Below are 12,097 nucleotides of genomic sequence, written 5' to 3' on the forward strand. Positions count from 1 at the left end.
AGAAAGCTAACAATAAGCAACTTTTCCACATGTCTGTAGTCAGGCTGGGAAAAACTATGTGACTCCTCCTTCCTTCCCCGCCCCCGGCAACTGAATTCCCCTGACTTTTAGGCTTTTCTCTTTTAAGTGACTGTTAATGTTACTTAATATTTTAAGACCGTTTCCTATGGGTGTCTCGCAATGATGCTGGCGTTAGGTGCGCACTGGGCTGTACCACTCGCTCGCTCTCACTCCTCCGGAAGCTCGGTTGGGCGCATCGTTAGCGGCTGTTGCGACGTCTCTCCAACAATGCCGCTGGACAAATTTCTTAGCCTGTTATTTTTTTCTGAACATTTCAGGCTCGTCTCAACTCAGTCGTGGCGCTTTACAGTTTACAGACTTTTTTGTCTCTGTACACTGAAAGCAATTCAGAAATGACAAAAAATGCTGCTACCAATTAGCACGTACAAACATTTATTTTGAAATTTCCATTCTGACCGTTATGAAGAATTACATCATCAAAGCACTTTACGGCAGTGAAAATAGCTCTTACCCCTCTGACTCATCCATTACTCCATTAAAGCTGCAAAATGTGCAATCTGCTTGAAAAATAGGTTGCTTTTTATTCAGTTTCCCATGAAAAGTCAAAATTTGATAACAAAAGAACCGAAAGAAAAAAAACCAAAACCATACAACCCAGCTTATAGGGACTCTACATCCAATCCTCTCCCTCTTCCCCCAAAAATAACTTACAAAGATAGTTTAAAGTTTTAAATGAGTTTAAAACCAAGTGCATCTTTTTAATTATTTTTTTTCTTCTTCTTCTCATAATAATCTTAAAATTCTAAAAACCCATAATTTACTTTCTTGGAAAAAAGGCAGCGAGCCGTTGCTTCTTGATTGGAAGAATATGTATCTCCGGCGAGTTCATTTTCTTTAGCTTTACGCTCCTGTTTTTGACGGGTTTCCTGAGGGCCTCGGCGCTGTCCCGGGGCTCGGGCGGGCTCTTCACGTCGTAGCACTGCAGCACCGAGTCCTGGGGCAGGTCCCTTTTGAAGGAAAAGTTTTTGGTGGAGACCCCCGACAGGCCCTTGATCTTGCCACAGAAGATGGTGGGCACGGCGTCCTTGACGGAGACGATGACTTTGGCTGTCTGCGAGGTGCTGACGATCTCGATGTTGTTGCCGGCCTTGGGCTCGCAGCCCGCCCTGCCCGCCTGCTCCACCAACCACTTCTGCGGCTGCCGCAGCAGCTCGGCCGGCCCGCCGCCTGCTCCCCTGCCCTCCGCCTTGCCCGACGCCTCCTGGGGCTTGCAGGGGACGAAGGGGACGGCCGGGCCGGGGAGCTTGTCCGGCGCAGGGTGAACGCTACCCTCGGCGGCGGCAGGGCTGGCACCAGCCGCCTCCCCATGGGGTCCCCCCGGCTTGCGGGAGGAGGCGAGGGACAGGTCCAGGGCCCCGTCCTCAGGTGGTGGCGGTGGTGGCGGGGCGGCCTCGCTGGCCCGGGGCACAGGTGGCCCTTTCATGGAGAGGTCCAGCGCCTCGTTCTCGCCGCCCATCTTGATGACAGTGTGGCGGCTCAGCTGGGGAAACTCCCGTGGGTGGAGAAGGTCGAAGGGCTTTGTCTCCTCCTTCTCCAGGGGGGTCTGGGTCCCCTTGCAGGAGTGGGGGGTGAAGAGTGGTGGCTTGGGCGGGTCGGGGGCCGCCTTGGCCTCGGCGCCGTGGGGCACAGGGATGGGGACAGGTATGGGGATGGGGACAGGGACGGGCAGGGGTACAATGACGGGGTAGGGCACCAGCAGCGTGGCAGGGGGCACCAGCGGGGAGAGGGGCGAGCTAAAGGCCTGGGGTGGGAGGGTGGCGTAATCAGGTGGGGGCTGGCAGGGGGTAGAGCCCAGGGCACCCTGCGAGGGAAACAGGTCCTGAAGGACGGCAGCGAAACCTGGCGTCTGAAAGACGGGGGGCAGGACGGGCTCCTGGGCTTGGCTGGATGGCTTGGGGTCCAGGAGCTGGGGCTGCCCAACAGGGGCAGCGGTGCCGGGGAAGAGGCCAGCATGCAGGGGGCTGGCGGGGCAGGAAGCCCCCGGGGGCAGCACCAGGGGTGAGTTCAGGTGCTGGAAGACGTGCTGCTCCAGGAGGACGGGCAGCGGGACGGGGCCCTGGCTGGTCATGACGTAGGGGGTGGCAGCATTGGTGGCTGGCATCTGCGGGGCGGCGCTGCCGGCGACCTGCAGGTGGATGGGCAGGACAACAGGGCTGTCCCCCAGGCAGATGGGCTGCAACACAGTGGCTGCCACCTTCAGGGCCACACCACTCTGCGACTCGGCCGGCGGTGTCAGGATGGAGGGCGCGGGGACGGTCACCAGTGGGGACAGGGCCTTCTTCATCAGGTCGGCCGAGTTGATGTTCCAGGCCTCTGCCGTGATCAGCTGGGCCACCCCGTTCTCCAGCTTGTTGTTGGCCATCGCCGAGGGTGAGCTGGTGACGTCCATGGGCAGGTTTGGGGTGTCCTTGTACAGCTCCTCCATGTCGCAGGGCTTCTCGGGCTCAGCCGGTGCTGCTTCTACATCGCCGTCAGCGGGACCCGCGGCGGCTCCAGGCTGCCAGGAGCATCGGCACGGACATAATTTGGCCTGCAAACCAGAAACATACTTTAGGCACCGCATAAATCTCCTCCTTAAAATAATATTTGCAATTGCCTTTAAAGACCCCATCGCCAAAGAAAAGCTGTTAAACTTTTCCACGCTTCAGGCTAACGGCTCCATAATACAGTGTGGTATATATAGAGAGATGCTAGATATACACACATCCGTGAGTGTTGTACGAAGAGTTTTGAGGAACTTATATTTAGCCGTAAACACAGACAATTTAAAAGGCCTCCAGGGCTGCCTGCAGCCAAATACCCTGCAGCCTGAAACGAGGACTCGGGCCGCCCGTTTCACGTAATGACAGTGCATGGCACAGCCAAGCGACAGCGCGCTGTTTAGCTCAACAAAAGCCCCCAAAACAAGTATTTCTAAAAATATCGTGGCTAAGAAATATTCCGCCATGGGCAAAGGTTCCTCACTTCCCCTATAATACTTGTCCCTTTTTCATCCCAGTGGGGTTTACTAAAGGCAAGCAGGTAAGTGCCGCACACTGCATACAGCACCTCCAAAACTGATGTATGCAAGGTGAGAAAGGGACAAACCCAAACCAAACCCCAACGTTTGCCCTGCCACAGAGCTAGAGGTGATCATGTGAACCAGGCCCGAGTCATAAAAGACATGAATAATGAAGAACAACAACAAAAATGTAAAACAACTTCAAATTTATCTTGACAGCACAACACTTTATATTAACCAAGCAAATGGCAATTAAAAAATGGCAGAGATGGTTTCCATTCATGATCGCGGTGAAATCTGCAGACTATTTCCTAGAAAGCTTAACACCCCCTTCCCCTGAAAAAAGCAAAAAAAAAGGCAGCAAACTACCAGTGCTGTGCATCCATTTATTCAGAAGCATAAACAATTTCCCCCCTGCGAGCTGCTGCCTGCAGACTTTGGCTGGGGGCTGGCCGCTCTGCCTGGCACTGCCTGTGCCTCTCCTGAAGTGCACGGTGCATCCTGCCGTAGTAATAATCACCATGGAAACTTGTCCGGTTTCAACTCCGTTACCATGGGAAAGCACCGGCGCACCCCAAAATTTACATTTTTCACCTGCACGCGGCTGAATCCTGTTCCCTACTAACAAAACGGGTGCCATCGCCACCATCCGGCTGGCTGGGCTGGTGGGAGCGAGGCGCTTCCCTGCATCCCGCTGGCACGGTGGCATTGGGATGATGGGGAGGGCAGTGCCACTCCAAAATTGGACGGGTGAGGAGTCCCAGCCTGGGGATGCGTCTCTGGCTGAGAGCACACGAAGAGCTCCACCAGCTCTGGCACTTACAGAAATTATTTGCTTGCATAGGTGTTTGTAGGACCAACAAACCGGCAAACTAAGAGGGGACAGGGAAAAGGGGGGGAAAAAGCAAACCCCACGAACAAAGTCTAAAAAATGGCCAAGGCAGGGAAGTGGGAAATCTCCCGAGACCTGTAAATCCTTGGATTTGGCAGCGAGATGCCACAGTGAGCGCAAGACTACAGAAATGTCGGGAGTTAATAGTGGAGACTGGTTGGGTAAAATGCTAATAATTTATCAGGCATGTCTGAATTCTTAAAAAGGATTTTTAAAAGTAAACAGATGAGTCATTTCTTTTCCCCTCCTGCTGCTGGCTTAAGGAGAATAATTCCGGATTTTTCACATCTTATGAAACATTCTGCAGAAAACATTCACAAATGCAGGGTTGAGGGTTTTTTTGTTTGTTTGTTTCTTTTTCCAGCCTTGGCTGAGACAGATTAGAGGCAGGCAGAGATGCCCAAGCACCAAAAAACAGGAGCAAAAATCAAATCCCTTATTCAGAAAGTGACAAGTATCAGTACCAAAAAAATCGTGCCAGTCTTGTTTAAAAAAAAAAAAAAAGAAAAAAAAAAGACGAGCGATCGTTTCTAAAAATAAAGGCAATGAGGAGACTGCTCAGCAGATTCAAGCTGAAAAAGAATAGACATTGTTTCTGTTAAGGAATTAAAAAGCCATTTTCTACTGCTCTTATATAATCTCTCCCTCCCTTTTTTGAAAATGACGATTTTAAAACCCCGTGGTCTCTGCAGCGTACACCAGCATCTTTGCTCCTCCAGCTGCTGCAGCACAGCCGAGTATTTTGCTCAAGACACTGGCTCTTCCCGATGTTTCTGTTTGCTCGAGAAGCGTGAGATCGTGGTGTTTTCATAGGGAATTAATGACCTGGCAGGGACAGGAAATGACCCCCTGTTCCCCTGGCAAACCCATTTACCATTGAGAAACAGAAAAATTAAGATGAAAATTATGCTGCGTAACAGACTTGAGGGATTAGCATGCTGTATGCACCCACGGAGAGAGAGACTGATCACTGCTGAAGATGAAAGTATAAAACATAATAAAATCCCCCCTTTTGCTGCTTTAAAAAGTGACAGGGCTGGAGGCAGAGGAAATATCTAGATGAGGGGAAGAAGAGCTCATCTATCACCATCAGACACCTTGAAGAAATGCCTGTGGGGTTGGTGGTGGGGTTTTTTTTTGTGGTTTTTGTTTTTTTTTTTTTTTTTTTAAAAAGCATAGTTAAATATTGTTTTCCACACTGAATCCTGTATGTTTCTGGGATCTATAAATATATATTGTTGAGCTCGCGGTCCTACACTGCCTCTGTGGGCCTCTGAGGGCCCCACCACGTGAGGGGAAGAAGAAGGAGCGAAAGATAAGGTGTAGCCCTTGACCCAGGTTTATGGGTTTGGGGTGGGCTTTTCTCTGCCTCCCCTTTCCTATGTGGAAGCGTACCTTTCCATACTTCCAGTACACCTGCTTCTTGAGCATGTGATAGCTACAGGGGAAAAAAAAAAAACCAAACAAAACATTTTATATATATACACTTAAAAATATTTCATGATCATGCCCGCAGCTTGGCAGTAGCTGGCTGCCAGGTACAGCAGAGTCCCAGCGCAACTGCCCCCTGCGCCCTGTAAAGCAATTTTTGTTCTCACCCGGGAGGCAATCCCAGGGCTGCTAAACATGTATTACACTAAACGCCTATTATCAAGGTCAGTAAGCAGACAGAGTGAAAAGGATCCAAGTCCCCAAGCCTCAAAAGAGGAAACATTTTAAGATCTGGGATCAAGAGACAGTTTGAAGCTGTCCAAAGAGGTGTTTTTGTTGTTCCTGGACTCCTTTTTGATGCTACATACATTGAGTACATGATACAAAACAATAAGCGAACACGGAGATGACAAACTAAAGTAAATTTTCAATGTTGGTATTAACAGTAATAGCTCTACTATATTTCTCCTTTAATAAAAATCACCCTGAAGTCTGTACTGGGTTTGGGTTTTTTTGTATTTGTTTTAAGATTGCTGCTTCACTGTACATAAAGTATTCAGAGTTACCCAGTTTTTAAAGTAAGTTTCATATACCTGATATACACAGCTGAAGGAAATATAATTCAGTGAGATTGCCTTAAGTTTCCTCTGTCTACTACACCTGAGTGCCAGAAAATCACTTAATTTCACTTTCCCTACTTATCTATTTAATATTTAATTTGCTGTTTGTTTTAATTGAAAGAAAGCTTGCAACACTGAAAAGAGCCCTATTGTAAATAACCCGGGCTTTCCCACAGGGGTGCTGATAAGAGTTAAGTTCATGGCACTATGCAATGGTGTGTGTAACTGTACAGGAAATGGTAAGTTAACTATACAGAAATGCCATGAAAGGGGTGGTGATAACTCTAGCTTATTTTTTTTATCTCCTGCTGATGGCTGTGCAGCAGACTTTTCTCAGGGCTGTTGCATGCCTTCCTGTGGGACAGCAGCACTGTACCGTGCGCAGCTATCCCCGCACCCCGCTTGCTCGTCCGAAACATGGCTTGTACCTTGCTGTCGACACAGAATTCAAATTATACTGTGCACACTATAGAAAGTGTCTCAGATGCTTCCTCTGTGGGACGCCCTGCTCAGTATCTCCTGGAAAAACTGTGTTTCCTTTCAGTATAAACACAGTATCAAAACCAAAGCAAAATTATAAATCTTCACTTAATAGAACAGCTTGGGGACAAAATTATAATTGGATGTGGACTTTGGACAAGAGTTTTGCCAAAACTTGTTGCTTGCTGTGACCGATCCTCCTGCCAGAAGCAGCATGTTTGATTTTTGCTCTGCAGAAGCCCATTAACAAGGGCTGTGGTGAGAACATCCCTGACGGGGACACCCCACCGCCCTTCAGGAGGGTGGCAGACCCGCCGAGCACCCCCGGCAGCAGGCTCCCAACCAGAGCGCCATGGCAGGTCCTGCACTCCCTGGTTCCCATCGGGCTGATCCTGCTGCTGTGTGGCAGCACACTCCCATTGCCCACCGATGCACCACGAAACCATGCACCCAACCTGCACCCTTCTTAGACATGGGTTTCTTAAGGAGCTCAGGGTTGAGGGCCTGCCTGTCCTCAGCAGTCTCAGCGGCCAAAGCCCCACCCATCTTTCTGCATCCTTATGCAGAAAATACACAGATGGGCAACGAGGACACATATTGACGCAGACCAACACAAAATAAATCGTCTTCCATCCCGCAGTTTTTGCTTTGTACAGCTCAAGCCATACACAAATAAAGGCTTTACCATATTGTTATTGGTGGCTTGCTGCTAGAATAGAAAAAAAGTATTTGAATGAAGTGAGCTTTCATATACCAAATCTGTGAAGCTATTAAATCACAAATAATGTGAAGGTTGACTCTCCCATACGTGCAAACCACATGTGATTTCAGCAGTGTTTGCCTCTCACGTTTCTCACTGGTTCACATATTCAGGCACCTGGGATTGACAATCCTGGCTGTGCCACATACCCTTCTACTAGCATAATCCTCAAGCACCAAAGGGCAGAGGAATAACCAACTCACAGCTGACAGTGAACTAATCTTTTCCTGTGTTCCACCATTCGTGGTGCTGCGTTTGATAGCCCACACACAGCTTGGCTGGGTGCAGAGGCACCAGCAGAGCCCGTGGGACCTGTCCTCCCACTGCTCACAGGAGGGCCGACGATGACCCCCTCTGAGATATGGGGCAGGCGGAGCGGAGGAGACCCGAAAGCCATTTGTTAAGGCAACCAGCCCCTCACCCTCCTGCCGCTCACAGCCGGATCCCAAATGCAGTCCCACCACCTCTGGAGAGGGGGCTCGATGGCCCCTTGGTCATGACCAAAGAGGAACTGCTGAGGATGCACTTGTGTCCACTCCAAGGGGCACTGAGGAAACATCCAAGTTTAGCCCTACCCTCTCCCCCACTCACTCCCTTTGCTCAAATACCCAGCAACTCCCTGTTCAGATTTGGGAGGAGCCATTCAAACGTGACTGAGGGCAAGGTGAGAAAGACATTGGGAAGATGGGCAGGATTCACTCTGGTACCAAGCAGACAGAGGAGGGAGGGCTATGCCGGGGTATCTCCACCGGTATGAAAGCTACCACTTTTGCTCTTCTTCCCTCTGTGCAACATCCTCTGCTCACCATGCACCTACATGCTGCCCTGTGTTACTTTTCACTCTGCGGGTGCTATGTCGTGGAGGATGAGCTGGACACTGCTCAGGAGCAGTTAAAATAACAGCATCTCATCAGACAACTTCAGAAGATGCCGGAGGACTAACAAGGCTCCGATGCAGCTCATGCAACAGGTACTCTTTTATTTTCCACTGCTGCATTATGAATCCTTATGGGAGGCGAACCTATTTGTGTCAAGGCTCCCATCCAGGCTGTTAAGCCCTGGGGGAACGAGAGGGAAAGGAAATCACTACGGCAGTGCAAAATGGCATGTTATAGATGGGACATTGACAATATGTATACACTGCTTCGGCACACAGCACGATTGTTCTCAAATGCAGCGGCTTGCCTGGCTGATAGTACTTCTGTCTCTTAAACAGTTCGGCTGAGAAATACCACAGCGGCCTGCCTATTGCACAGGCTAATCGCCTGCAAAGAGCCGCGTTAGAGTCATATATTTGCTAACTGTATTGCTGTTGTCAACAGCCTGTAGTTAGCAATCCATTTTGGGGAGGAGAGAACTCACTTTCTTCTCATTTAAAAACAAATCAGACCAACTGAAAAAAAAATTCTGTCACAGACCTGAAACCAGCATCTTTACTCCCAAGGGCAAGATATACAAGACAGACGATAAATGCTGTGGAAGGAATAGAGCATTTCCCTGACAAATTTCAACCTGTAGTGAATTTTTATATCCAGTTTGAAAGCTTGCCAAAACCCCCTACATTTGCAGCGGAAACTGTGTCATACCCCAAGTGTAAGGGAGACAGCACACGCTGCCGTACTGCCAGATGCCCTTTCTCTTCCTCTGCTCCATTCACAAACTACTGCGATACTGGATATAACACTTAACTGAAGGCCTCCTACTTTCAAAAGGACCGCCACTCATGCAGTATAACATATTACAAATAAGCAGGCATTATAAAAACAGGGCTACTTTGAAATTTCTTGAGATTGATCTTGCTATTCCCAAATGCTCAAGTTTCTCACAATGGCAGCACATCCCCGTTCCTGGAGGGTCTCTAAACTGTTATGCTTGGAGGAACCTTGCAGCAAGTTTCCAAGTATAAAACCTTTCAAAAGGTGGTTTATTTTCTTCCCTTAGCATAGTACAGAAATGCCTAAGCAGTGGCTGCTTGCTTAGCCTGCAGTAAGCTGAACACGCACTCCAAGCCAGAGGCAGCACACAGAAGTCTGATGTATTAAACCTGACATGTGAAGGACGAATATACATTTGCCAGCCATAATTACTGCTGAGTCATGTGTCACCCAGTTTGGTGACGTCCCTTTGACCCAGCAGGCTCTTCTGACTCGTTGCAGTTTTCATGCTCCAAATTTCTGTTCAAACAGGAAAAATGAGTTACCACTTCTGCAACTGCAGAAGTCTCTGTCTAAATCAACTTTCCCTTGATGCTGCTGGTAGTGGGCAGATGTGTCCTCCCAGAGTGTGAGGCAGTCCCTCGGGACGGGGACATCGGCAGCTGCAGCAGTGTGGTGGGACAGGTGTGCCAGGGACCCAGCAATCACAGCCCTGCCCACCTGCAGTGGGGAGGTGCGGCCTGCGTGGCCCTGGGGGATCATCATCTCACCAGCAGCTCCCCAAAAGCCAAACTGTAGGGCTGCTCGCTCCTGGGAAAGTCCTTCCGCACTCCCCTCTCTGCCTCTCAGCCCCATCGTGCACATCTGCTTGCTCAGAATCAATGAATCACAAATGGGTTGAGGTTGGAAGGCATCTCTGGAGGTCATCTGGTCCAAGACCCCTGCTCAAGCAGGGACGCCTACAGCTGGTTGCCCAGGTCCAGGCAGTTTCTCAATACCCCCAAGGATTGGAGACTCCACACCCTCCCCGGGCAACCTGTGCCAGGGCTCGGTCACCCTCACCGTGAAAAAGCATTTCCTGATGTTCAGAGGGAACCTCCTCTCTTTCAGTTTGTGCCCCTTGCCTCTGGTCCTGCCACTGGGCACCTCTGCAAAGAGCCTGGCTCTGTCCTCGTTGCACCCTCCCCTCGGGTACTTCTATTCATCGATACGATCCCCCCGAGCCTTCTCTTCTCCAGGCTGAACAGTCCCAGCTCTCTCAGCCTTTCCTCACAGGAGCGGTGCTCCTGTCCCTTCATCACCTTTGTGGCCCTTCATTGGACTCTCTCCAGTATGTCCACGTCTCTCTTGTACTGGGGAGCCCAGAGCTGGACCCAGCACTCCAGCTGTGGCCTCACCAGTGCTGAGGGGAGGGGAAGGATCACCTCCCGCAGTCTGCTGGCAACACTCCTCCTAATGCAGGCCAGGGCACCATTAGCCTTTTTTGCAGCAAGGGTGCATGGCTGGCTCATGTTCAACTTGGTGTCCACCAGCACCCCTGGCTCCTCTTCTACAAAGCTGCTTTCCAGCTGGGCGGCCCCAGCACTTACTGGTGCCTGGGGTTGTTCCTCCCCAGGTGCAGGACCTTGTGCTTCTCCTTGTTGAACTTCATGAGGTCCTGTTGGCCCACTTCTCCTGCCTGTTGACGTACCTCTGGATGGCAGCACAACCCTCTGATGTGTGAGCCGCTCCTGCCAGTCTGGTGTCATCTGCAGACTTGCTGAAGGCACGCTCTGCCCCATCATCCAGATCATTACTGAAGGTGTTAAACAGGACTGAACCCAGTATTGACCCCTGGGGTACACCACTAGTCACTGGCCTCCAACTTGATTTTGTGCCACTGATCATCATCCCCTGGGCCCGGCCATTCAGCCGGTTTCCAGTCCAGCTCACTGTGTGCTCATCCAGCCCGTACATCAGCAGGTTGCCTATGGGGATCTTACAGGAGACACTGTCAAAGGCCTTCCTCAAGTCCAGGTAGACAATATCCGCTGCTCCCCCCCTTCATCTACCAGGCTTGCTTCTCATACAGTAGAGGTCAGCTTTCCATGGGGAAGGCAAACCAGCAGTGGGCAAGAAACTAATAAAGTCTAAATTAAAATGGTATCAGGGAAAAACTGGATTTACTCTAGGGATATCTCCTGCATTGGAGCTCCTGAGTTTTACTACACCTTGACCTCCACGGTTTTCACACATGCAGTGTACCCATGTATTTACTTTTGGAGTGGGATCATAGGAAGAATGCAGACTCATGCTAGCATTAAAAGACTTCTTAGGCATGAAAAGTAAAGAGCACAATTTTCCTATGGGAAAAAATATTTTAAACAATTTTTCCTGTCATTAAATAACCCATTTAACTGATTATTTAGTATCATTTTCAACCAAAACATTATATTTGCCAGCAAAGCAAAGAAAAATGAGCTGTTTTGAGAACAGAGAGCTAAACAAAACAAACAAGAGAGTCGTTACTTTACAGTAAATTTTAAAACCCATGCATTTTGTTTTCCCAGCAATCGATACACCAATGATAACAGGAGGAAAAGGATACCAATTAAACGTAATTGCCAACCCCACTTCCCCCAAAACAAAAAGCACTCATTGTCAGCCTGATAAAATATTTGCTCCTTTCCCAGTCAAGTGCTTTATTAAACAGTCCTTAAAGCATCTCAGTTCTTACAAAGGATTTCCAAGTTTGATGTCAGTGAAACGACTTCAAAGCCTCATTAGTTCCCCAGCGGAGGTTTGTTCTCTGCTCAGAGACACTTGGCTCGCTATTTTGTCCTGACCCTCTCCACTGATCCCAGGCTCAGATATTTTTACTACATTCATTTGATCTTTTCCAATATCCAGATGAGAATTGGTATCAGTGTGGCAAAGGCTGATGCACATTGTCCGTCTCTCTTTGCTTACGTGGATCTGTCTTGCTCCTGGCTATGAAGGATAGGGTCCCCTCACAGACCAGTTACCAAGTCTCAACTGACAGGTTCGTGAGGTAAAGTTAAAATCAGTTTTTAAACTTTAAACTTTTGCAGGTGAAACATCTGACTTTGCCCCATTATACCACCATGGCTTCGACTGTTTCGGCTGTCTGCCAACTAGCCACACAAGCAAAGCATGCTAGAGTACCCCTCGAGGGGT

General features: G+C 49.4%; 1 protein-coding gene across 3 annotated transcripts in view; it reads right to left on the reverse strand.

Moving 5' to 3' along the window:
• Nucleotides 1-436: 436 nt before the first annotated feature.
• The window catches only part of RAI2 (retinoic acid induced 2), a 45,446-nt gene continuing 33,785 nt past the window's right edge, over nucleotides 437-12,097 (reverse strand). For all 3 annotated transcript variants that reach the window (XM_064474808.1, XM_064474818.1, XM_064474799.1), the window contains exon 2: nucleotides 437-2,611. In XM_064474808.1, coding sequence (XP_064330878.1) covers nucleotides 839-2,506 — 1,668 coding nt within the window. In that variant the 5' untranslated portion in view covers nucleotides 2,507-2,611 and the 3' untranslated portion in view covers nucleotides 437-838. The remainder of the gene's footprint in view (nucleotides 2,612-12,097) is intronic.

This window comes from Phalacrocorax carbo, chromosome 1, assembly GCF_963921805.1.
Source record: "Phalacrocorax carbo chromosome 1, bPhaCar2.1, whole genome shotgun sequence".
NCBI lineage: Eukaryota > Metazoa > Chordata > Aves > Suliformes > Phalacrocoracidae > Phalacrocorax > Phalacrocorax carbo.